We start from the raw sequence: 27,314 nt of genomic DNA, 5'->3' as shown, positions 1-27,314 counted from the left end.
AAGAAAACAAGGATTCAACTGAGGTCCACCAAGGAAAAGTTTCAGTCCAAACACCATTTATAGTCCATCTGCAAGAAGGCCCAGGTTTCACTCACAGGGACACTTTGAGTTAGTTTTGTAATACAAAGAAGTAACTCAAACTTAACACTACTTTTTGCAGGCAGCACTGAATGTCAAAGATCAGTTTACCTATCTCAGATCTTGCCTCCTTTTATTTGACCATGAATGAATGAATGAATGAATGGATCAATCAATCAAATTCAATTTAAATAAATGAAAAAGAAAAAGAGTGATCCCTTGTAAGGAATTTTAGCTGAGCACTTTAGCCAAACACAGTTAATTTTCTACAGCCAAGTATAAACAAGAGTCGCTTTAGTGTCAGACACAAACAAATGAAGGCAAAGCACGCACACTTCCCAAGCTGTAAAACATGTTGACAGAAAAACTCAAAGCCTGGTTTGCATGTCCTGTCATTCCATCGCCACATCAAAGGAGAAAGGAGCCTCTTTGCTTTAATCGTGGGAAAATAGTCCTAAAATAGCCTCGTGGCACAGCTGCATGTAATCTACTGTGGGTAATGGATGCTCATTGAAACATCAAACATTCTGGTCTCACAGCACATGTAAACTACAACAATGGTTTCCTCGTTACAAATGATTGTTGTTTGCTTAATTAAAATTTTTGTTTTTGTGCATTTTTAGAAAACGGTTTATACGGTGTTGATAAGTGACAGAATAATTTTAGAGAGTATTTTTAGAAATGGGCCCTTTTTACTAATTAAATATATTATATTACTCTGACCTTTTATGCTATTGTCATAAAGTACCTAACAATTCTTTCTGTCATGTACTAGAGGACTGCATTGGGACGCAACTCTTGTGGGAGCGGGTGGTTTAAACTTTGTAGAGCACAATTTAGCGCTGAATAGAAGGATGGCGACAACAAACGAAGTTGAAACGAAGACCAAAGCAATATACAGTATAAAAGCAAAGCAATATATTAACCACAATACTTTTTGATAAATTAAAGTAGAGGAGTACATAATATGACTACGTTCTTGAGTGGGATGGAACACACACATTGCGGGAACGGGTAGTAATGGTCAGAAATCCAGTGGGAGCGAGATTGAGAAAACAGTCCCGCTCAGGGCTCTATGATATACCACTCTCTCTCTGCATGTTCTCAGATTTGATTTATGGTTTCGATTGTCACTGATAAGACTATCGAGGTCATAATAACATTCCAAGAGATGATTAATGTGACTACAGTTTAGTACCATTACATCACTTTGTCACAGCTCAAATTATCGGGGCTGTTCCTTAAAAAGACACTAATGCATCTAAACCTATATGGTGCAGCTGTGTAAAAATAACATCTGATTTTTAGCCTACTTATTTAAAAAGTTCACAGAAACAGAACATGTATATAAGCACAAACACAAAAATTTCACTATCAAGGGCTAGATAATGAAATCTAAATGTGCTTTAATCAAACTGGAATCACACATTAAATAACATTTAATGCAAAAAAATACCAACAGCTGTACATTAACTAGCGTAAATAAAATAGAAGTACAAAATGACTGTCACACACTGTCAGATACCATATTTCAAATAGCTAGAAATGCTGTAATATACAAAAAAACATCCAATTTACACCATTTCAGTATTGCATACCAAGCAATGCCAGACAGGCACTCGTGGTCATTGATGCCAATGTGTTTAAGTTATTTCCCTGTTGCTAGGTGAGGGGAAACATGTTTTCATCAGGGAGGAAATGGACTTTGACCCTCCTCATCCTCTCGCTCCACTACCCAGTAAACTGTAAAAAGAAAGTCAAGAAGAGTCTGAATGAGCAAAGAGCTGCGATGTGTGTTGTGACAGAAGGAGAAACAAGGTTTTTCCTTCCAAGACTGTGGTGTCAGGAAAAGATGTAATTCGTTGCAATGTTGGTTTCGATAGACGATGTCATTAACAACAAGCCTCCTCCATCTACTCTTCAGCTACTGCCGTGAAGAGTAGATCACAGGTGGAACAATTGGAGTTGTGTTTTGGGTTTTTTGGGCAATACTGCTGACTAAGAAAGGCCAGAGTAGACACATACAGGCAGAGAGAAACAGAAAGGGGTGAGGCAAGCAGGTATGTGCAGTAAGAGATAGAGGTGTAGGGAAAAGCAAGGTCAGCAGAATTACATTAGTTTGTGAATAAACACTAAAATAATTTTGAGACTTCAGTAGAATTAAATGTTGAAATAATAAATACCACCGTCACTACTATATGTGGGAAACAATGACACCTTATCACCTTTCAATTTTAATAGTTAATGTAAAATGTTGGTAAAAAGTAAATCGAAGGCCTTAAATAGACCCCATGATAGGTGATTGTTGCCGGTTGATACTACTTCCAGTGTTTGGTAATCAGTAGTCTTCTGTGAATTTTCTGAGTGCTTTTTGTTCTACTGTCATGTGAATTTTGTTGCTGAGGAGCTAACAGTCAGTTACAACAGGCAGCCTGTGGGAAGTATCCTTTGGAAAGTATGATAATTGATGTTTATTTATTGTCATTGAAATATGTTGCACAGCACAATGAAACACCACTCCAGAGAGTTTGTGGCTGGCTGCACCTTGTTCCAAAACCTCAAAGATAATACAGATCGACACTGCTAACTCTGCGATGCAACCATTTTTGTTTATATTTTACACAAGAATTCATGTCGGCTCCCACAGCACAGGAGTGTTTCATATTTTGTGTATTTTCCACGTTGTGTGCATATTTATGTGCCACAGAACACATGCTGTTTCTGGGAGACACACACGCGCAGACACTACTGTAGCTGCAGTATATGATACAGATGGGGGTTTTTTTGCCCACGGGCCACTTACTATAGCCAAACATGAGTCAGATAGGCGGCTGTAGGTTAAATCTACATATATTCTCATTTATGGCCAATGTACACCCAAAAAGTCTTGTGAAATGGTTATAACAAGGTGAAGTAGGGGACAATCCAATGTAGCCCAGAGCCCCCGCTGACTCCTGGCTGCCTTAGCCAGATGTGGTGTGGTGGTTGGAAGAAAAGTAAGAAAGGATAGTGGGCTTGTTATTACATTGCTTGGACCTGCATTAAGAAGAAACATTTGTTTGTTCAGTTTGTTCTGTTGTTGTTGCTGTGTTCAGAGATCCTCAAGGAGAACTACCCGCTTTGTTCATTGAGCTGGTTTTAATGTGGGTTTGATTAGGAATTAATTAATGAATAGTTTATTTCGGTTTAAAGTATTATGAACAAAGCATGACAATTTGTGTGAATATGAAATGAAAAGAAGTAGTATACATGTTTACTAAATACAATTAAATGCAAATCAGAATATTTAACTTTTATTCCACGTTTTGCTTGCCAAGAAAAGCACACATGACCAGAGCATCACTCACACAGTAAAGCGCTGTAGAGGGGCATGACAAGGCACATGAAAGGAATGGCAGGAACACTCTTCATCACATGACTGCTGATACGGACAAGCGCACCAGGTTCCTACTTGGCGTGAGTGCAAACACATCAGACATGGGCAATAACCATGTTAGTGAAGTATCCAGGCAAGTGATAGCAGCAACATGCCGGCCAGTAACATGTTAATAAGCTTTAACTCTGGGAATAGAAGTCACATTTCTGTCATAGTTTGTGTAGGGGAAGGAAAATGTTTTCTTCTTACACTTATAATCTTTTATGCAAGTACTTTATAAGAGTGCTTTTTCCTCCTTTTATTATGTCTTATATATTGTTTTAAATCTTTAACCTGTTCTCTTTTTATTGTTCTTGTTATTCAAGTCTGTCCACATGTGTGGGGTTTAGGTCAGGGATGTGGGGTTGTTGTTTGTGTTTTCTCACTAGCTGTTCTTCTCCTTCCTTGACTGGGACCAGTCAAGGATCGTTTGTTCCCCAAAACATAGATACTCAGACTGTGTAAATGATCATGCAGACCTTTGCTCTGGGCCAGACGTTAGTGACTGTCTTAGGAGCCAGAATCTCTGGTCCAGCTGATTTTGTTGTAGTACTTCTCTGTTTATTCTCTTTTGTTAAATTCTTCAAAGACAACGGTTCGTTGTAACTCAATTATTTGCCTAACCTCTTACCAGGAATATAATTTCCACGACAGTTTGCACTTGTAGTTTTAAATCTCTGCCCTTCTTAAAACCTTTTGTTCGGACTCCTTCTAAAGAAATGTCCTTGTGTGCTCTACTTTAAAGCAGAAAATTCCCTCTTCCAAGATTCTCATTTTTGGTGAAATATGAGGGAGCGGTGAGAAAAAGAAAGGAGCCATGGAGAGACAGGACAGGCCGTGTGCCAGACACAAGCTGTGAGTTTTGCCACAGAGCGGATAGGCTGGCTGCACAGAAAAACAGAAATACAGAAAGAAAAGTTATTTTCCACACCCACTAATTCCACATCCCTCTGTTGGAGTTTTTGATTTGCTTTCCTATGTTTTTTTTTCTCCATGTTTTCCCTCTTCTCCATGCTTTGGCGCAAATGTTCATGCAGCGGTAAATCTGAGAAAACGGATCCCAGTTTTAACATTTATTACACACATTAAATGTAAGAGGGGAGAACTTGTTCAACAAGGTTTTGGAATAATGTAACCTGTGCGTGACATTAATAGCGTGTGTGAATTCTACTCATCTCCATCCTCCCACATATCGTAGAAGATCCGTAAGAAGTTCCTGCTCCCAGCCTGCTTTAATGTGATCTGAGTAAACTAGAGTATAAAGCAACAGATGCTTGGAGTCAGAGGGTTACTACAAGAGATCATTAAAGATGTTTCTATGGAATCTGCAGTTTTCTGCTTCAGTAACTGCGTGTGAAGTGAAAACAACAGGGGGAAAATTGTGTGCAGTTTGCCCTCCATGTTAAAAAATGGATTATGTGAGTTTTTAAACTGTTAAGGAGTGTATGTTGAGAAAGCTGTGTCTATTAGCCTCTCCATCATTCAGTCAAATGCCATATGCCAGACTGTTTCACTTGGCCCTCATTGAGACACGGGCAGTGTGGAAATGCGTCAGCCTGCTTTACCCTCCGGCTCATTGCTCCGGTTAACCTCCTCATTCTCTTATTCTGGAGCTGTGTGTGTGTGTGTGTGTGTGTGTGTGTGTGTGTGCGCACAGACAAGTCTCCTTTTGATGAAAACCACACTCAACTAAATTTTTTTTCTTCCAAGTACACTTGCAGTTTTTTAAAAAAAATCTCAGACTTATTTATTATATTTTTCTGTATATAGTCTATACATTTGGTCCACAAATAAATACTGTAGATGTTAGCATTTGTAATCCAATAAATCAATGCATCCTGAGTAAAGTCATGACTGTGTCTTCAACAGGGTCAGGCATACCAGCAAAGCAGCCTGATACACCAGATATATTACAAATATAAACATTGCCAAGATTGGAAATGCCACTGATTTAGTTTTTTTGTATTTATAATAAGTTTAGTTCAATCAACAGAGAAAGCCCATAAAATATCACATTGTACATCCTATGTCCTGTCCTTATGTCCTATGCGATCATGGCTTTTCTCAGTGACCTTCTAGCCGTTTTAATTGCCCTGAGAATAAAAGTTAATGCATGAAACATAAATAATGCTGCATTACAGAATTGATGGCAGCAGACAGACCAGTTAGTGTAATAATAATGCATAATAGTAATTAGTGACAATGAGATTAACCATGTATATGTACACTTGGACACCAGCTTTTGTCTCTTTGTCATAGCAGAACAAAAGTAGGTCCGGCTAGGCAGGGAGCAGGACAGCACAGAGGGGCTGAGCCGAGCAGATGTTCACAGGACCACCCTAGCAAGTGTTTGCTCAGTCCGCTCTGGGGAAAACACATATAGCGAGTGAATCCGCCCAAATACCCCACTCTGGTCCTCCAATGGCAGATACACACTGCATCATTGTAGAGTGGGTCCTATTTGTAATGGAATGTGCTGTTTGATCTTTAGACCTTTTGCTGTTTTCCTTGGCACAGCGGTGCTGTTTCTCCATAAGCACATCCAATAATACAAGTACATTGGAAAATAAGCATACTCTATATTAACTGCTAAGTGGAAACTGTAAATGCAAGTATGGGCACAGATGACATCAACATCTGGTTGAAGGGTGGGGTTCTTTAATTACACCGGTGGCAGGCTCAGTTGTTGTGCCTCTGCTCAGTCAGAAAGGAAATACCTTAGATTTTGTTGACTGTTGACCTAATATGGCAGAGAAAGGAAGGACGGCAGCGGAAATAGTATAGCTCCTGGTCCGGAACCAGCCTTGCTGACTCACTGTCTGCTTTTTTTGTACTTTGTTTTTTATGAGGAATTTGGGATGCATTGTCTGCATGTCCGGACTAAATTTAGGAAACATTGTTAACGAAGGCATGTGTCTGCATTTCAGTTTGAAGGCTTCACTAGTGGAAAACTTTTAAGACAATTAAGTTATCTAACAGGGACTTGCATGACTTACTTGTGTGACATGAAGGGGGGTATATGGTGAATTGCACTGATTTGCATTAATACACAATACGTAGTAAAGTGTGTGTGCGTGTGTGTTTTTTAAATGTGAATATTGTGGTAGACAGTAGAAAAGTAGGAGATGAAAGTTTTGTGGGATATTTTCTGGGTTTTATCTTTAGAGAACAGACCGCTCTCCTCTCCCATAGGTGATAAAACTGTGAAAGCTGCTTCAGTCATGTGTACTTTTTGGGATGTTTTGAGGATATGACATTCAGGATACAATCATGTATATCTGAGGATAAAAAGAGAAGAAACTTGAACAAATCAACTTTGTGAATGAAAATTCTTCTAGAATAGAATAATAAGACCAGGGTGTGGCCAAGAAAAGTTTTACTTCGTAAGTGACAGGTTATATACTGGAAAATGTCACCATCTCAGAAATGTTTCCCTGAAAGCTACACAGCAGAGGACACTAAATAATCTGACCCTTTGTCGATGCTTCCTAGAAAGTGAAGTTTGATTCTCACAGCAGATGGCATGTCCAGTCTTTAAATGTACAGAAAATAAACTTTATTGCAAAATGATGAATGGCTGCTGTAAAGACATTGTGTTTATAATTTTTGTTTCTGCCTTCACAGACCCTCCAGTGCCCCTAAAGATGTAGTGCCTAAGGTAAGAAGGAAAATATTCACGTAAAAACGGTATGTTATGTTGTAAATAAATAAATAAATAAATGAAAATATAAACCAGTGTATTAAAAGTGAGCATGCTTATTGTGCCCTTCTGAGATTATGTCAGAATGCAGATTGTTTTGGTGTGCATAACTGCCCTGTGAGGCCACATTTTATAGCACCTCTTAAACTTGTATGGCACAAGCATACAGCAGCGTGAAACACAGCTAACATTGATGTGATTGCTGTGCAGTTTTTCTGGGAATGCTGGTTTACATGCATGAGTTGATTGTGGATTTGTTGTGTGTGCATGCTGTGTGTCCACCTTTATCCAGGACCAACCTCAAGAAATCATTAAGCCTGTCCCAATCACTCACCCTGCCCCAAGCACCACATACACCAAGCCACTGAGTCAGCCCAGTCCTGCATACAACAAGACAGCCCGACCTTTTGGTGGGGAAAGCAGTGTGGTCACAGCTTCTTCCTCACCGGCTGCCCCTAAAGTAGCCTCCATTCCCTCCGAATCATCCGCTTTCACGCCAGCTGCCCCTTCTCAACCACCTGCCCCTTCTCAACCACCACAGCCTCCATTTCCACTGAAGTCGAGCCCCGCTGCCCCACACTCAGCTCCAGCAAACTCACTTCCCAGGCCCAGTCCTGGTCGCTCCGCCTTCACCTCCCCATCCGCCTCTTCCTCCTCATCCAACTCCTCCTCTCCAGCAAGAGTGACAGCCCCCTCCTCCTCTCAAGCCAAAGTGACAGCCCCCTCCTCCTCTCAAGCCAAAGTGATAGCCCCCTCCTCCTCTCAAGCCAAAGTGACAGCCCCCTCCTCCAATCCTAATGTCCCACAGCCCTCTGTCTATAACACACCTATCAACCTCTACTCCAATACCAATGCTTGTGAGGTGGCCATGGGACAGAGACGAGGTCTGTTGGAGAGCCAGGGGCTGTCAGAGCACTTCAATGGGTAGGTACCATTCATCAAATCCAGTTACCATATGTTTTCTAACATTGTCCTTTTTTTAATCTGATGAGTACAGCTGAAGTCCATAAATTGATGGAGGTGTTTGCTTTGCAGTCTACCTGAAGCAATGCATTGCAGAAAATGTGATTTTCCATTCTGCTCTACCTATATCAGCTCATGCCCAGTTTCACCCCAATATATGTCTCTTATTTGTAAAGCTAACACTGAGACAGCCCGTCATCTACGTTTTCACACAGCTGCATACAAGGAAAATCCCAGGCATGCTGCACATCTTGTTTAAATCTTCCACAGGGCATCTGGAAAGGGTCTAGACAACATTCTAACTGATGCTACCGCCTGCCTATCTATAATTGACAGTGGGTTTCGCAGCTCTGCCAAACACACAGCCTGCCCAACAGGCACTTCTGGTGTAACACTTGTTTCTAATTAGCCACAATCCTGGCAGCTCGGTGCTTCTAGGGACAAGAGACAAAGCTAAGTTTGGCTGGACCAGACTTCTTCAGCAGGGCTTGGCTCACGGGTTTTACTGAGTGAACTGAGCTAGGTTTAAGTGATTTGCCACTCATTCTTTACACTCTGTCACCTGAAAAAATAGGTCACAGAGATCTGTTTTTATTGGCTTTAAGTGAGCAAGCGGCCTCGCACTTCAACACATTTGTGAACCTACCTTTATCTGTATGTGTTTTACAAACTTAGAGAGTTAACAGAAGAGCAGTCTGTGTAGGAATGTAAAGAATTTTTTTTCAATTCTGGGTTTAATTAGATATCCTATAGGAATTGTCTAAATGTGAGAACAGAGAACAAAACTACTTAGTGTAAGACACCATGCAGATAATTGACACGTTCATAGCAAGTATAAACTCATTACAGCAGTTAATGTCTTCAGTCTCTCTGTTGCCTGAAACCTTGGGCTGTCAGCTTGTAGAGGTAGAGCGTATTAGTTGCAGCATGTGTGTGTCAGTGTCCTCACCTGCATGCTTGTGGTTTCTGTGGTTTCTCTATGCACATTCTCTCAGAAGGGCCTTTCACTGAAGGGTCTATTTCTCAAACCTCCTGTTCATGCTCCTTCTTGCCTTCAATCCTTTTCCATTTACCCCTTCTTTGCCCACAGGAGGAAGAAGAGACAGACACCAAGTTAGTGCTGTGAATGATAATATATCTGCTGCAGTAGCTTTCTAACCATGTGGAATGTGATTATAGCCTTCGCATCTCTCTGGTTTATGATTACCAACGGCATGCTTGCACCTCTTTGAGCTAACCCTCACAAACCTCACGTTCGTGCTCATCCACTCACAGGACATGCTCATTTCAAGATCTAAATAAACTGCAAAATCCTGTAAATAATCCATATCTGAATCATCACATGACATCCAGTGGGGGTCAGCTCATGCAGTTCATTCATTTTACAGCCATTGCAGTCAGGCCTGTCAGCACACAGGGCTGCTAAAGTCACCCAGCACTGCATCTGTCTGGCTCCATCTGCTACTGTTGTCAGTATGTTTACTCAAGGCTTGACAAATCACTGCCAAGCATATTCTGCTTTGGCTAAGAATAGCCTTACTCGTGCTGTCTTTGATCATCATTCGCCTCAAATCACCTGAGACACAGACGCGCGCGTGCTCATGCTGCTCATACTAGGACTTCTGACATTAAATTAACTCACAGTCTGGAACAGCACTTGAACTTAACTCTGCATGTAAACACTTAACATAAATGTTATTGCAATCTAGAGTACAATCAAAACTATTTTAGGGGAAAAGCTGATCCTTTATTTTCAAAGCAGATTACTCCCACCTTGTGGTGCTATATGGTCACTGTCACTTTCATCTCAAACACTCACTGTTGTTAATATACAGTTGGTTCTGTCATTTATTAGTACCCTTTAGACATTAAGATGATTTTTTTAAAGGAAATCGCATGTAGTTTTATTATCTGGCTGACTTCTACTCTGTGGTTTTCCTTTCTAATAGTCAGCCTCAGAGAAGTCTGAAGTAAGTCAAAACAGTTTCTTGACTTTGCCATATAAACAGTGCAGTGTCATACAGTGTACCTTGGACTTTATGTGACATTTGAATTTGTGTCCACCTTTGTGCATTTTCTCTCACTCACCTGCAGAACTCCACCTTCAGCTAGACCTAGGAGGTAAATGTGAACTCTAACAGCAGTAAAGTTATACTGCAAAACGTGTCAACAAGCTACACCCTTGTTTGAATGTGGACCACTCACTGCATAGTACAGTACATGTGTGTTACTGTGTGCTGATTGTCACTGTGAATGTTGTTTGTGAGTTTGCTAAGGTGTATAAACTGCGCTAAGTAGTAGTTGTAAAAGTAGCTTTTAGGAATGATGACCTGATAACATGTTTAAAACATGCATGTTCCCCATGTATGTAACATCATAATTTCTTGGTTAATCTGGCTGTATAGGAAACCTATTGAGGAGCCTGAGAATCATGCTTCCCCACTGAGCGATGCCAGCAAGAAGCGTCTGATTGAGGACACTGAGGACTGGCACCCCCGAACCGGCACCTCCCAGTCCCGCTCCTTCCGTATCCTGGCCCAGCTCACCGGCACTGAAAAGGGTGTGTGTAACAAGCGCAGTGAGCTTACATGGACTTAGACAGGTTATCGATGAAGACATAACACTCTGCAGGGACTTTTTTTAAATTACTGTTGTGTTGAAAGTCGCTGAATGTAATTTTAGGCTCAGCTTGGTATTGCTGTCAGTTCAATTTAGATCTAATAATCCACTTTAGGCTGTAGCACATGATGGATTTACCCAAGGTTACCAATTTTAGGGTAATCCCATTTTCTTTAGACACTTCTATATGATTTTAAATGATGTGCCTGTTTTATGATCATATTTCTTTTCATCAAAGCTGCATTGCCTCTGTAGATAACAGTGACATAGTAGTTACTTTCATCACCATATGATTTAATTTATTTTATTTCTGTTACTGTTTTGACTATAAGTGACATTGATGGTTACACGAGCAGGCTGCGGCTTTGGGCCTCCCTCCATTTGTAGAGGTTGTGTGAATGTGTGTGTGGATCTGTAAATGACATTTAGGGCAACTCACTTATTAGAATGAAGTAAGATGAGACATTTTTCTTTCTCCTTCTCTCTTTTTGTCAAATGATGTTACCAGACCGGTACGCGTTATGTGACGAGCTTTGAACATTTCATGCAAATCCAATCTGTTGTGGTTTTGCTGCAGCTGTGAACAGTTGGGGGATGGGTCCAAAGAAGTCCCATCAGGGTCTAGTTTGTAGGGATGGGACTTCTTCATGTTGTCCTTGATATGACTAGATGCACTCAGTGTAGAATCAGTTGGAGCAGCATTGTTTTTGAAATTGTGATTCCCTGTACTTTAAGTGAGCATTAATTATACATTTTACCTCATTTTCTTCTTTTTTTCCTCCCCTGTTGCAGAGCAAGTTCCAGAGAACAATGGAAAGAAGTAAGTGGTTGGTGGTTTTTGATACATTCAAATATGGTGTTTGTGAGAGTTCATTCTCTCTCTGTCTGCCTGCCTTTCTCTTGTCTGTGAGTGCATGTGTTTGAGCAATAATTTCTTGATTATAGAGGTTTCAAAATCAGAAATGGCCCTCAAAAGTACTCATGTCTATGAGCCTGTGATTCCGAGTTAAGCCCCGATTTCCTGATCTTATGGTCCCACAGTATTATGCTTAATTTAAGGCTTAATTTGGACAAACCACATTGAGAGCTCCAAGAGGAAGATGGTTGTGTGGAAACAGCCCTAGACTTAGCGCAGGCTGTGATTGCTACTGCTGTTCTCAGTCTTAAGTCGATTTAATCTGCAGTAAACAGTCTGCCCTCAGCACCGCATCCCCGACCAATCAGTGTGTCACTCATTGAAAACTGTGGGTAATTAAGTTGTATTGTGGGTAATAGCAGCCCTGCCAGAAGGAGATTCCTGCTCTCCTTCTCTTAGGGAGATTCTTTTCAGTGTACTTTTCCTAAAAAGAGGGCAGCTCTTACGCATCTGCCTCGGCTTCTAATTCAGTACACCTCTGCAAGGCAACAGTCTCTCATTTTATATTCTTCTCCAACTTTGCTATTTTATTTTTTTGATGCTATTGCAAATTTTTTCTCATTGATCCATGTTATAGTGAACTTTTCCTCTACAATCTTAACCTTCCAACTTTCCCCTTCTTTCCTTCTCTTTCTTTTAATCCTGTTTTATGGGGCAAATCAGAGTGAACAAGCTGGACCCGGAAGTTATAGGACACAAGTACAACAAGCTGAGAGATTGGCATCATGATGTTTCAGCACGAGTGCTAAATGTGTAGTCGACGAGGTTTTGTTTTATCTTGTTTCAGGTGTTCAACTTGTTTTATTTATTTTATCTTGAATATTAAACTTACATTGCTTCCGTGTACAAACCAACATAATTACAGCCTTCATTTGATAACTTATTAAACATCCCACTTCCCGAAATATAAACAACATAACTTGTTTTTGCAAATGCACACGTAAATAACTAAAAAAGGTTTGAAGATAAATGTTATTTTGCTATATGTGATTATATTTGTCTGAGCCTCCACTTCTCAGCACACTTTCTACATTATTTATCTGAGCATGTCTGTACCTTTTTCCTCTTATTTTCTACACTAACCTAATTCATTTGTCAGCATTTGATGATTTTACTTCAATAAACAGCTTTCTTTCTTTTCTGCTGTTGCATATTTCTTACTCTTTCATTCCTTCTTTTCTTCTTGCCCGGCAGACAAAAAGTAAACTTCCAGTAAATTTCCAGTAGGTGAAGGTCTTTGATATGAAGGAATTGGTTGTGCATGAAGAGTAGAGGTTAAAACATGCCTGTAGTGTACTTTGTACAATGAAATAAAACATTGCTCAAAATACAGTCCAATATGAATCAGTTGTTGGTTATAGGCAATAGTTCTCTAAGCACAAAAACTATGAACCATTTTGTGTATTCCAGTTCTGTTATTATTGTCATTGCAGGTTACTGAATCAGTAGCCTAGTACCTGTTCTTGTCATTCAAAGCAATAAACATGTAGTTAATGTTCTTAATTAAAACACAGAATAATCTGTATTCCATTAAAAGAACATTTTGATTTCTGGCAGACACTTAAACTATCTGTCCATAGTTGGTGGTGACTGTAATCACATGTTAGCGAGTGATTTCAATGCATTTCCCAGTCTTGATTCTCCTATCATTCAAACAGAAACACCTAACAGGTAGGATAAGACGAAGCAAAGGCATGCTATGTGCTGTGGCTACCAAACCAAATAGCTTCAGGGTTAAAAATAGTTTACCTGTTGGTGCAACTCCTTTTCTTAACCGGTCTGTCTGGGCAGGAGCCACACCAGCATGATGGTTCTTTGGGATCTTATGAGCCCTGTTAAACCTTTCCCCATATGTGTACCCCACGGATGGCAGCTTTGTTCCAGTAACATTAAAGATACTTTTAAAGGGCAGCCCAGAAAAAAGTATTTAAAATTCAATCAAATACTGTATAATTAGAGCAGCAGATTTTTCTGTTAAAGTATCAAATCTTCACTAGTTGAGAAATGTATGCAACACGTTTCCTTTATTGAGTTTAAACTCCTTGCTGCCCACATGAGTTTCTCAGCTTGAAATGAAGGCTATGAAATTTTACAAGGGGTGTGGACTAGAAAGACAAGTGCTGTGGGAAAAGAAACATCCACTAGTGTTCTGAGACAGCAAAGACAAAAAGCCACTGAAATTATACAGCTGGTTGTCTCTGTAAATTATTGGAGGGTGAATTACATGAACAGTGGATACTATATGGCACCACCACCTGTAATTGTTTCCTCATGTCAGTGATTGAAAAACCATATGAACAGTGGAAAGTGGTGCATATCCTTATTTGAAAGTGCCCCCATAATTATCTTGATTGTTTGCATGTGTCACTGAGATTCCAACCTGCAGTTGACCAGATTACTCAAGGCTTTAGTCTGTGCCGGAGGTTCAATTCAACTGGTCCTGCTCTTTGATTTCTTTCTCATATGTACCTACATTTGTTTAAATTGTAGGAACACTGCACAAACATATCATACCAAATAGAAGGGAAAAGTTGTGAGCATGGTGGGGAGAGTCAGAAAGAATGTTTTTACTGAAGAGATACACAAAGACAGGATATATGTGTGTGTGTGTGTGTGTGTGTGTGCGAATGTGTGTTGTACGTTTTATACAAAATGTGTATATCTGTTTCCTAGTGAGGCAGTTGACAAAACCGCTCCCACTGTGCACACATCTGCACCTCCAGCAAAAACATATTCCAAATCTGCAGCAGCACCCAGGAATGGCAACGTTGTCCCTGCTTCAGCGTTCAAAAGCCCAGCAGCCCAGAACAAGCCTGCCTACCAGCCCGGAGGTCCATCAGGTAGAGGAACACATTCAAAAATCCTTTCCTACTTCTGGTGTTTACTGCCACTGAACTTACTGCCAGGAACACACAAACTAGTGTGTGTCGTTTCTTCTTTTAGCCCACAGAGGGCAGCCCTGTTCTTTGAAATCACTGCTGCTCAGCCGTAATGTTTATTGCAGGTTTTATACCTGACACTAAGCCGTTTTAAGATTATGAGCTCAATAAAAACCAGAAGTATTCTGTTAATGAGCTCAGATTATTGGTTTTTCTCAAGATCCCCTCAGTTAAATAGATTGTGAAATTGAGAATTATGTATTTTATTTTGTGTGTATGCTGCTCCATAGATACAGCAAGTCCATGCCAGGAGACCTCAAGTTGGTCAGGACAAATATTTGCTGAAAGGCATCAGTCAGGGGTCATTATTAGCAATACTAAGACACACGTGTTCACTCATACATGAACAGATGCATTATGTGTCCTAACGTATTTCTCTAGAGGCCTTTTAGGAAACGGCTGCTGAACGGTGCCACAGGGAGCGAGCAGGAGAGGCCACAGTTGGTTCTCTGTTGCCTGTTTTATTTATCAGATTAACATGTACTTGAGGTCAAGTAAACAAGTACGTATCTCATAATGGCCGTGTGGAATTGGGCAGGGTATGGGGAATGTGCTATGCAACCTTTTTAAATTTATAATTTTGTCAGCACCTTCTAAAACAACACATTGAAAACATTATTCTAAGACGCTATAATCACAATAAAAAAAAAATATATATATATATATATATAAAATGTGTATATGTGTGTCTCTGTCTCTGAATTTGGAGAGACAGAACAGATGAAACTGAGATTTGCAGTCCTGCTGTGATTCAGTTTGGATGCCTTCTCTGCCAGACGTTTTTTCTCCTTATCTTCCCCATACAGGAAGACAGCAATGACAGACGTACAAATGTCTGTTCACTTATCATCTTTGCTTTTGCCAAAGAATTTCCTTTAGATTGACAGCTTGCCAACATCCACCTCACTGTAGCAGCTTGCACACAGATAAGGTCATAGAGTGCCAGTGATAAATATTTTGACTCTCTGCATCAATACCACATTCAGTTAAACGTGAAAAAAATACATTATTATATTAATATCTGAGGAATATCAGCCACGTCCTGCTGTTGAAGCTCGTACATCTTGACTTGCTGCCATTATTGTTTGACAATAAAAGTGCAACAGCAGGCTACACATAAACATTTTTATATAACTCAAGAACAGGGCCGTAGCCAGAATTTTACAAATAGAGAAGTCATGAGTGTTTATGTGTATCTATCTATTTTTCGATTATATTTTCTGTACATTTTTATGTCCCAACAGAAAGGCTCAAATATTGTCTATATGACAATGACATTAGTAAAGTTCTAGTAGAAAAATACAGAATTGTTTTTTTTGGACAAATTTAAATATATTGACTCCATGCAAAATATCCTCCATGTGTACGTTTTTAATTGTAAACTCCTCCCAGGTTGCGAAACCCCCAAATTCCCAGACAAAATACCAAGGACATCCCCTCAGTGACTATAAAGAAAGCCCTGCTCAGGAAGCAATTTGGATATCTTAGAACAGTATTTTAGCCAATATTTTATTTGTATCCCCTTTTTGGAACCCATTCCTCTTTCCATCACACTTACTCTCTAGTATCTTTCTTCCTATTAACCCCACACCCACAGTTTTCTCACATCCCTGTTAGTGCCTCGTTCTGTTTATACAGTTTGTTTGCTCTCCATTTCAAGGAAATTTAGGGAGCACTTGTTCTTTGACCTCCCAAGTCTTTGATAATGGTGCTCTCTTTCAATAGTGTCTCTGTCCTTAATGTGTTTACCCTCGAGCACTCCCTCTGAGGGGCGGACAGCACTGACCTCCGTCCTGTTTGTGTCTTTGCTTTGAGAAAGAGAATGAAAAACTGTGCATCCTCTCCATGTGTTTTGAGATGACAGGAGGGGGATTATTTTTCCAGGTGTCTCCTCTGACTCTGGGAATGTGTTGTTTCCCTCAGTGGGAAAAATTGATCCCTTGTCTGGGCTGGGTGGGGTGGCTCTGACCAACACAGCTGTCTCATGCTTGAGGCATGGAGGTTAGAGATCATCAAATCATTCCCTTTCATTATCACGCACCAAAACGGGGCATGCATGTTCTGGACAACTCGTGTTTATTCATTTCAAGTTTATGTAGTACACTCATGCCAGGACAGTTATCTTTTCAATTTCAATGCTGACCCATTATGTTCCCTGCTGCTTTAGGTGTTCCTAAGGGTGGAGCTGCTCCTTCATTTGGCAAGGTTGCCAAGCCTGCTCCTAAAGGTCCAGACCGCCCCACACCACAGCCACATCCACAGGACCTCAACTCTCTGGTGCAGCGGGCTGAGCACATCCCAGCTGGCACGCGCACCCCAATGTGCAACAAGTGCAACAATGTCATCAGGTAAATAATCAGAAAATCTGTTTTACAATAAAAACATTGGATTAATGAAAAAATGTTAGTGATTACATAATTCACAAAGATTCTAAAATCCTATGCAACTTTTACTGTGCAGAGTATTTGTCCGAAACTTACAAACCTTAGTAGCTGGATGGTTTATTTGTGTTTGAGTAATTCTTCTGTCCCTTGCTTATTCTCACCAGGGGCCCATTCCTTGTGGCCATGGGCATGTCATGGCACCCCGAGGAATTTAACTGTGCTCACTGCCACTCCTCCCTGGCAGAAAATGGATTTGTGGAGGAGAGGGGCCAGGTGTACTGTGAACGTTGCTACGAGCAGTTCTTCGCTCCCACCTGCGCCCGCTGCCACCATAAGATTCTGGGGGTGAGTTACAAAACTGTTTGTAATAATTCACTACATTAGTTTACTTGTACTGACATCTCATTACTAATACTATAAACAACATTCACTGTTCTTCATCCCTTAAAGAAATAATGCAGATGTTGGCTGATTAATCTATTGTAATGAATGTGATTATAAACTGAATGATAATGCTCGAATTTAACCACTAAAACAAATGCAACCCATATATATTATCCATTGTACCTTATATGTTAGTAAGAGGTCTGGATATGCTCAAACAAGAACTGGAATGTAGATATAAAATAAAATAATATTCTCACTGTACAAGCTATCTTTACTATTTATCCTATCTATTCCTTTTTTACATTTCATAATCTATTCATACAATCATTCATTTGTTTCTAGTTGCTCTTTGAAATTAGTATTGTTCATTTGGGATGCAGCAGCTGCTGTCAGTCTAGTAGCACTAAAGTAGTGCTGTCACCGGGAAATGCAGCAAAAGTTCAAAACACATAGATAAAGAAATGATTACTTATCACTAACTGTGTTACAAAATCCAAATACATCTAATGGATAATTATAATAAAATAATATTTAAAATCTAATCTGATTCTTAAATTATTTAATGGATCAAATGAGGACTATATATAATAGTTTTATCTTAAACAAGCTGTTTCTCATTTATTTCTTCTATTTTCTCTGCAGGAAGTCATGAATGCCCTGAAACAGACCTGGCACGTGTCCTGTTTTGTCTGTGCCGCCTGCCACCAGCCAATGAGAGGCAACATGTTTCACATGGAGGATGGGCTGCCATACTGTGAACAAGGTAGAGTAGGAAGCCCACAGTGGTAAATTTAAATGTTGTAAAGAACATGTGCAAACAGAATAACATTTTGTCAATGTACTATTTACTCAGACTACTACAATCTGTTTGGGACCAACTGCCACGGCTGTGACTTCCCCATCGAGGCAGGGGACAAGTTCCTGGAGGCTCTAGGATTCACCTGGCATGACACCTGCTTTGTGTGTGCGGTAAGTCCAGGAGACAGTTTTGAGCACAGCAATAACAATAGTTGGATCTGGAAAAAAAAGGAAATGTTGAGAATATTGTGTGAATAACAACACTGTTCACCTTTGGTTCTCTCCACAGGTCTGCTCTACTAGTCTGGAAGGTCAGCCATTCTTCTCCAAAAAAGACAAGGCTTTGTGCAAGAAACATGCCCACACTGTTAACATCTGACCTGCCCCCATGAGTATGACTGGGATTAGGGCAACAGTGTCGGTTTACAGCAGTTTATATTTCAGTCGGATGTTAAAATTGATCTGATGTATCTGTTTGTGTATTCAGTTAGAATAACAAGGGTTAGATATTCCACTGTAAGCTTTGTTTTTGCTCTAATATTGTTATATCATATCAGTTTTATAGATGAATATGTAAGAGTACATTTCAATACACTGTTGGCCATCTGCCCGTTCAATGTCTGTGCAAGTGGATTTTTAATACATAAGTGTTTGTGCTGCGCTTTTTGTTTGTACTGGAGGTGTGTTGAGCTCTTGAGGGGCATTTTTTTCACACAGAATGTGATAGTTTATACAACAACCTACTGAGTCCCTCGGGGGTCACACATACAGTATTAGGAAAAAAAACATATTGGTGTGGCAATTTAAGCTTTCAGTAAAGTGAGTGAGAAATGATGATCATTTAACGTTTATAGGGAGGGAATTATTTATTTGTAAGCAAGACTTGGTCAGTCAACATGCGTTCTGGCAACAAAAAGACTTATTATATGGGCATCTGGCCTTCAGAATAAAAATGGGATATTTTAATAACATATTATAATTTTTTATTGTTTTAAAGTAACGTGATATTTAACCATTCCCAGTAAAGGAAAGCAAAAAAAGTCATGTGTAGCAGTGTGTAAATTAGACACTTCAGGTGAAGTTTCATTGTTAATGCATACAAATTATATACAAGGATAAATAGTGTGGTCATTACGGAGCCATAATAGATGGAGTGGTTATTTTCTGTTGTTTATGTATATTTTGTAATGCTTAGGCTATAGTTCAGGGGCAAAATGGTTCATGAGCATGTTTACCATGAAACTGTACTTCATTCAACTAATTCCTGGCATTGAAAAGCATATAATCTGAATACTGTGTTGATCAGTTCTGTGCTTATATCCTTTTCATTGTTTTTCTGAAACATTGAGGAACTGAACATTTTGTGCCTTTATGCTGTGTATTTGTTCTCACTGATAATGTTTTTGTAATGTTTGATGGAATTTGTTCAATTAACACAAAACAATGTTAATATATATTTCAGTTTTTCCTTCCTTCGTCTTGCACAGTTTCTTAGGATAGAAAATGTACTTGTGCAATGGGCACTGTGCATAAAGAAGCACCTCTCTCTTTCCTTTTCATTTCAAATAAAATGGTTAACATTGAATACCATAATCAGAATTCTTGAATATGCTGTTCTTTGTGGCTGACACTGGACTGCAACTCTTCCTCCTGAAAAACGCCTCCTTTATGTTTTGTGTACTGTTAATGCATTTATCAATGCATAGAAAGCCTTGCAGCAAAGAGCTGATGCATCTTGGCTTGCTTTGCATTATAAATCTGTAGTTGTGACAGTAATTATTCAACAGGCAGGCAGACAGGCACCAGCATGAGCTACCTCATACACTACAGTAAGAGGGAAAAGTACATATCTCCATAGGGACAGGAGAAACAAAACCCACCGGGCACACAGACCCTTGCTGCATTTTTTTCTTGTGTGATAACAATTCTGGTTATAATCGGTCATATAATTTAGGAACAGAAGGTGGGAAACAGATATTCCCTGTTAAGTGTCTTAAGTGTTAGTGGGAAAGGGTAACAAGCTGGGTGTACTGATGTGCACTTCTCCAAGACGTCGGAGGTGGGAGCTGTGCGCAGGACAACACCAGATTTAACCACCCTCAAATAAATAACGCGTGGTACCCTTGGAAAAAAGTCTGCAACAAGACAGAGGGACACATGCAAATAATAGAGGCTGCAGTTAAGAGTTAAAATCAAGGCAGAGGTCTTCACGAGGTACTTTCAAAGCGGAAGGAGACGGTAAGGATACTTTTTTAAAAAAACCCCTCAGTTGTCTGGTCTGTGTCGGAGCGCGTGAGCTGCAGCAATAGTCTTACGGTTGTGATTATCAAGCTTTGCTCACTGTAACCGGAGGGGTCCGTCATTTGTTTAACGTGCTGCTGTTCATTACAACTCGACTGAAGAGCTTATTTTGTTGGCTGCAACGGGTTGCTGAGCTTGATGCTGGCAGCAGCCGCGGGCGATCAGCGGGGCCCCCGACAGTGATGATGATGGTGCTTATCAATAAATGGTGCCATGATCGCTGTACGCCTTATCGCGTCTAAAGTGCGTTAAGATATGATGCAGTTGAGTTCATAGACATATGTAATAAGTGACATTGAGCTACTAACGAAAATAGATGGGAAGGTCTGTCTAGGTAAAATAGGTTCCTGAGTTCTTGCTGTCATGTTTGGTTTTGTTTCTTTCTAACATATTTTGAAATATCTATAACCCTGTATCCAAAGTAGGCTATGTGATGTTATTATCTTCTTGATATTATTATTATTATTATTGTTATTATCAGACTATCTCATAGTAATTTTCTGTAATATGAAACATTTAAGATAAAACAATCTCACTTCAATGTCTATTTCGTAGATGTTCTGGAGCTTTTGATAATATCACATCATCTTCATCACCAGATGTAGTTTGCCCAGTAATCATGGACTTGTAAATGTTAAAATTTAAATTTTTTTCTAAGCACTTAAAAGGCTTCTTGTCCATGTTAAAGAAAAAGTTGAATTGTCAGTTCAGTTGATATTTGAAAGCTACTAAATATTTGTGAGATTGTTTTCAGCACCCACTGTGTTAATATCTGGCAGCGAGCTAAAGCCTCCATCGCCAGTTGATGTGGTGTGGAGTCACTGGCAATATTTGACTGCTGAATGCATGAAACAAAACCTATACATGCTGTGCAGTTGATCACTCAGCATCAATGAACCTGGCCAAGCTGGTCATGTTTGCATCAGCATAACCTGGAGGGAACTGTGCAGAACCTGCTGCGCCTTATGCAGCACTCTGGTGTTGTCTTTGAATATACCAATAACCCTCTAACTTTCCACAGGACAGAGAAGCTCATTGAGGCAGAGCTGAGTGAGTGTTTTGGGGTAATGTTAAACACACAGAGAGCGATCAAACCACTGCCCACCACCCAGTCGTTGCCCCGGCAGGAGTGACGCCCGTTAGTAGGCTTACACGATGGGTATGGCATGTGAGGGTGAGGGTGCATGGCAAGGCAGTGATTTGTGGTTTATACCACATACTCAAGCTCCAAGTGTGTGCATGTTTGTGTGAAACATACTAATATTCGTCTTTTTAGGCCCAGTTATTGCGGCATGAAGGCAGGCCTAGTAGTGTAATGTTGGCTAATAGTATTGTTAGAAAATGTTTTATCTAAAACTGAATTCATGGAGAATTTCTGTGTGTGCACTTGTGGATCGGTTTATGGACTTTAACCATGGGGGACTGAAACCATTAACAATGGAAAGTGAAGGATGAGACATCACACACACACACTTGGATATATGGCTACAGGAAAGTCATGAAACTCACTTACATAAGAGAATTATCAATAAAATAAAATAAACAAGACTACAAAGTAGAACGGCCAAAGACTGACTGAACTGAAGGAACTAAATACTAACACAGATGAACATTGATTAACAGAACACAGGTGGAACAGATGATGATGATGGTAATTAACTAAACACAGGTGATGCAGATGAACTAAATGACAGAAAGCATGGAAACAGCTGGAAAACAGCTGGAAAACAGAACAAAGGAAGACATGTGACTAGGGGTGACTGTGACAATATTACACACTTCAAGCACTTTTACATTTTTATTGCATTAAATTAAGCTATATAAAAAAAATAGAAAAATAAACAACTCTGAGACATTCTTTCTCAAACATTTGACAACATTCAATAACTGGATTAAACTTAAGGCTTAAAGTTTTGGTTGTGTCATGTCATGTGTCACTTTACACGGACTTAGATGTACATGGCAACCACAGAATTACCACGGTTAACGTTAGTCTCAACGTAGCAACTAAGCCATGGTAATTTTTTCAGCAAATGGTGCTAAACTAGCAACGGGGACATGAAAATGGTTACTCTGAAAAAATAACCCATAATTTTAACCCAACACAACTAACCCAGAAAATGGGTTGAAGAAATAGTTTTCAGTGTGTGGAAAATCAGAAATATAAAGAAATGAGGACACTAGCTCATCTTAGCACATACACACAGATGCATACAGTCATTCATTCACTGATGCACATAAACACATGGACCATCACTTATGATCTAGTTAGATACTGACCTCAGTCTGTGTTTGTCCACAGGGCTAAACTCAGCAAGCTGTGACCCCTCACTCCAGTTTCCTCCCTTATAATTACAGGAAATGAGTCCAGCCAATCAGAGCAGAGATATTTGGTGCATATTAAAAAGCTCAATAGGAGCATTATTTGAAAAGGAACACTAAAGGTTTGAGTTTATCCCCTCACACTCCAGCTTCAAGCAGTCTGTCATGTAACATGAGCACAGGCAGACTGTTAGACAGAGCAAATGGTGGAGCTACAGTATATCAAGAGACAAACTGTCAGATATTTAGTCCCAGAGAGACTTTATTCAATGTCTTTTCCAGCTGTCAGGACATTATAATTTTTCATGATTTCCTTTCGATAGCGGAGCATCTCATATCAAGGCTTTCCACAGGTATGGTTTTTCCATCTGTCATTAATTCGCTGATTTCTGCCAGTGGCTGCTGTGCTTCCCACATGCTGACGCTCTGCAGTGTGTCTCCCATGCACACTCATGCATGCCAAAGGAAAGACACAGTCACACAGCTTTGTTTTCTTTGTAACACCAACACTGTCAACACAGATGCTGCCTGTGATGCAGGCCTGCGCTTGCTTTTGTTCCATGCAGCAGCGTCCCTCTTTGGAGGACAGATTAATAGATTTTACTATCACACAGCAAAGTTCTTGAATTTCAACATTGAGATAAACTAACTTATGATCACTGCTTTACCTTCTCTGGCTCCAATCAGCTAGGAAGTATGGGTGTAATGCAGCTGATTTTGTTCCACTTCATAAGCTTCGTCTTACTTGTGGGCTTCACCGGCTCTTTTTAACTATGAATTCAGCGACCAGAGCTTAAGTACAGATGCCCCGCTCACTGTTCATCTAGAGTTGCTGATGAGAGACAAATGCAGGCAACAGGAATTACTTAAAGCTGCAAGCTGCTCTGCTCTTTGCCTGGAAGGTCAGCAACCATGTGAGAGAAAGCCGACATCCTGTTATTAGAGGGGGGCAGAAAAAACGATGAAGAAAGAGGTACAGGATGAGTGGAGGATGATTGAAGATCGAAGAACAGAAGAGGATAAGGGGTACTTTGCATGATTGGGTGAAAGTCAAAGTGGGGAAATGACCTGAGCTTGAAATTTAGTCTCAGGCCTTTCAGTTCTAGATGGCAGACACTTGAGCTCTTTCTAATAACTCTACTTTTTTTCCTCCAGGGAAACACAAGTGCTGGAGCTCTGGCTGGGTAAAGTGACAGGATGCTTTCTGATGTCCTGTGTTTGGACGGTGAGTCAAGCTCTCAGGTGCTCTGTATCAGTTTGGCTTAGTCTGCTGTTTTTCAACATGAATACTTTACAATGGCATTATAAATGTTTTCTGCAGTGTCTTGATCATAAAGCTGAGACATATTGATAAATGTTCAATGTAAACTCTCAAATGTAATTTTTGAGCGGTTTCACTTGATGCTCCGCACCAATGATGAAATCCAAACCTAAAAGCCGTATTGATCAAGACAGACTGAGTGTTGATTCTCCTGCAGTAGAGGTAGTATTTGGCAGGGCTGATCCTGTGTATGTGTGTGTTTGTTTGTGTGTTTTCAGACTGTAATGTCGTCTCGGCAGCAATTTGCTTCCAAAGTGGCAAGCTAATTGACTTTCTGCTGAGCATGTGGATGGCTATGTAAAATAAACCACACTGCCTATAATAGAATCCTGCTTTATCCACTAAAGTATCAGGCTAGACACAGGCTCCGTCTACTGACTGGAGTCCCGGAAATGAATGAGATCAACATCTGATAGAGTGTAGTAAATTTCAGAAACTCTCAGAAGTTTTCATTTCACCTGATAAATTTACCACAGCAGTGCACGACTTGTGAGTGTCTGTTCATGTGTATGAAAGATTATCTTTGGCAGCTGAAGTTTAACAATGTCCAAGAAATTATTTTATTTTATTACAATTTATGTAACAGATTTGGATATTTTTCTGCGTAGAAATATTTCAGCTTTTTACTGTCAAATAAAAATATAAAGACAATGTGACATACTAGCTCATGCATTAAGTGCATTGCAGCGCCATTTATCAGGGTAAGTCTCGGACGGGTTCACTTTGCCCCATGATTTCAACAGCGAGCAGTGTGCGGCATCGTTTAATTAGCATTCCTTTTACATTAAGCAGTGAACTTGCCACAACAAGACCCATCATAAAGAGCAAAATATGCTGACACAGCTCCATCATCGAGACTTGGTGTACAGTCGGGAGCCGAACCCATGCAGGGCTGTGAAGCAGAGAGAATAGTGTTACTGTACCTAGAGAGGACAATGGTAGCCTGTATATGTGGGAGCAGCTTGCTCGGACTCCTTCTGTGACAGCGACCTGCTGGCAGGAAAGTAAAGAGGGCCAAAGCCAAGCACCAGTTTGAGTTGGAGAGCAACTCACACCCATAAAGAATGTCAAGAATCTGTGTGTTAAAGTTCACACTGTATCACCATCTGTGACTGGATCCTGGCAAATAAAAGACAGCTGTGTGTGTGTGTGTGTGTGTGTGTGTGTGTGCGCGCGCATCTTTGAGTATGGAAAAATACAAGATAGACGGAAAACGAAAGAAAATAGTAATTATGCTAATATGCCTAATACTTTTTATGGCCATCAATTTAAATTTTGATGCATTAAATTTCAAGAAGTAGGTTCACATAACAAAAATTACAGTGCACACAGTTGCACTCTCACACTCTACATACATGTTTGGTAGCAGGCTGGATGTCAGCCCACACTTATGCTTTAACTTATGAGTTTATTAAGAAAAGACAGGTCAACGAGACCACCCAGAATCACAGTACAGAGTCACCTATTTCAGCTGAAAGGGAAAGTCCAAGATTCAACACTCTTCACCGTGTTAGTTCAGCACTGTACCCAGCTGTGACTCAGCATGTTATTTTGCTGATATAATCTTGGCTGAAGGTTACTCGAGTGTGTTTCATGACACTTCTTGCTTTCTTTTGTTTGATTTTAAAGTTCATGAGTCCTTATATCTGTATGAAGAAGGGGTTAGGTGTTTCGCCACACTCGACACATATCAACATGATCTCCCTCGACAGTTTGATCTTTCAACAGACTAATCTGAAAAGCTTTGTTGTGAATTCTTCCATGTCTGTTCTACTTTAGACCTTATTCTGCACTGTGTCTGATCCAGCAATTGAGCCTCACGCTTGTCTGCTAAATAGCAAGCGACAGCGAGTGCCACTCAGACTGTGAGAGGAGATGGAGAAGCAGATGAAATCAATTATTGTCTTGTTCATGTTTTTCACTTTTCCCAGCCTGTATGGCTGATGACAGATAGTGAAATGGGTTTCATATGTGCCTTTTTCCCCGACAGATTTTGGAGAGGACAGAGGGCATTTAGAGTCATACCTGTGAGGCCGTCTGTGGGGAAATGTGCTGACATCAGAGCTTTGCATATTAAATCTGGGGATAGAGGAGGATGCTGCAGTGATGATACAGAAGAAGCTGGGTTTGCATAGATCATATCAGGTAAGTCCATTCTCAGGGTGACATCTCTTATCAATGCAACGCTAATCTGTTAATTAAAGACTCAGTCACATTCTGGAATAAGCAGGACAGAATGCAGTGTGCTGTGCGTGGAGTATTAATAACTGTTATACCTTAAACCTGTTTATAGCAAATAATAAGATATTGCCTATACGGATTTCTTCTATTGTAATATTTGGCTCCCAGAGGCATACTGCTTTATCTGGAAACAAGCTACACACGCACTCTCAAAAACAAAACTGCATCACATTGCGTTCCCTTCCAGTTTTGTCATTGGTTGCAGGATTAGGGAGCCAGTCAAAACAGGTGACAGGTGACAAACTCGTGTCAACACTTAATGAAAAAGGACTTTAACATTGGATTAACTAAATTACTATTGCAAACAAAAGGTGAGTCATGTTACTGTGCGTTGCATGTCAGTAAATGTCAACCCCTATTTGCTGTATACACAGTATGTCTGTCATATCCCTGGTGTGTAGTTTCAACTTGTGACAGCTGATGGAGTTTGTGTTTTGCCACGAGTTGTCACAATTTTCCAGACTTTCCCCTGTGACATTTTGAATGTTTTTTTTTGTTTTGTATTTTTGGACCAGCCTTTCTGCAGTTTGTATAGATACAATTTGTCCTCTTTGGACCTCCATTAGGTGTCTCATGTTACTTTGAAAATATCAAAAGGGCAGATGGCTAAACCTGTTTGATAGGTATAAATACTGCTGTAGCAACTGGCATTAAGTATGACCCACCTTAGTAGCTGTGTTTGTAATTGTGATAAGGTTACTTCAATAATGCACTTTGTTTGTGGTACAGAGGTTGACTGATGACTGCTGGATGCTTGGTACTACAGTAATTTCACATGACTTTGCATATATCTTTCATATTGTAGTTATTTTTATTATTATTATTATTATTATTGTTGTTGTTATTACCATATTGATTTAAACCGTATCAAACCATATTTTCATCTCTGCAAATAGTTAGACATTAGAGTTTAAACTGATGGTTTCAAAG

The 27,314-nt window shown here is 40.0% G+C and overlaps 2 protein-coding genes across 3 annotated transcripts in view; both read left to right on the top strand.

Annotated features, from left to right (window-relative positions):
* The window catches only part of pdlim5b (PDZ and LIM domain 5b), a 34,736-nt gene extending 14,938 nt beyond the window's left edge, over positions 1 to 19,798 (top strand). The window contains exons 4-13 of the mRNA XM_038733550.1: positions 7,118 to 7,151; positions 7,486 to 8,117; positions 10,562 to 10,716; positions 11,568 to 11,595; positions 14,365 to 14,531; positions 16,798 to 16,978; positions 17,179 to 17,359; positions 18,044 to 18,164; positions 18,255 to 18,370; positions 18,489 to 19,798. Coding sequence (XP_038589478.1) covers positions 7,118 to 7,151; positions 7,486 to 8,117; positions 10,562 to 10,716; positions 11,568 to 11,595; positions 14,365 to 14,531; positions 16,798 to 16,978; positions 17,179 to 17,359; positions 18,044 to 18,164; positions 18,255 to 18,370; positions 18,489 to 18,578 — 1,705 coding nt within the window. The 3' untranslated portion in view covers positions 18,579 to 19,798. The remainder of the gene's footprint in view (positions 1 to 7,117; positions 7,152 to 7,485; positions 8,118 to 10,561; positions 10,717 to 11,567; positions 11,596 to 14,364; positions 14,532 to 16,797; positions 16,979 to 17,178; positions 17,360 to 18,043; positions 18,165 to 18,254; positions 18,371 to 18,488) is intronic.
* A 499-nt stretch (positions 19,799 to 20,297) lies between these two features.
* The window catches only part of bmpr1bb (bone morphogenetic protein receptor, type IBb), a 58,372-nt gene continuing 51,355 nt past the window's right edge, over positions 20,298 to 27,314 (top strand). For both annotated transcript variants that reach the window (XM_038733506.1, XM_038733505.1), the window contains exons 1-3: positions 20,298 to 20,437; positions 23,978 to 24,047; positions 26,134 to 26,288. The gene's annotated coding sequence lies outside the window, so the exon portion shown is untranslated. The remainder of the gene's footprint in view (positions 20,438 to 23,977; positions 24,048 to 26,133; positions 26,289 to 27,314) is intronic.

Source organism: Micropterus salmoides, unplaced genomic scaffold (genome assembly GCF_014851395.1).
Source record: "Micropterus salmoides isolate LMB-PRFRI ecotype aquatic unplaced genomic scaffold, ASM1485139v1 Ms_hic_scaffold_20, whole genome shotgun sequence".
NCBI lineage: Eukaryota > Metazoa > Chordata > Actinopteri > Centrarchiformes > Centrarchidae > Micropterus > Micropterus salmoides.
Note: the sequence above shows the minus strand (reverse complement) of the source record. Positions and strands in the feature narration are given on the sequence as shown.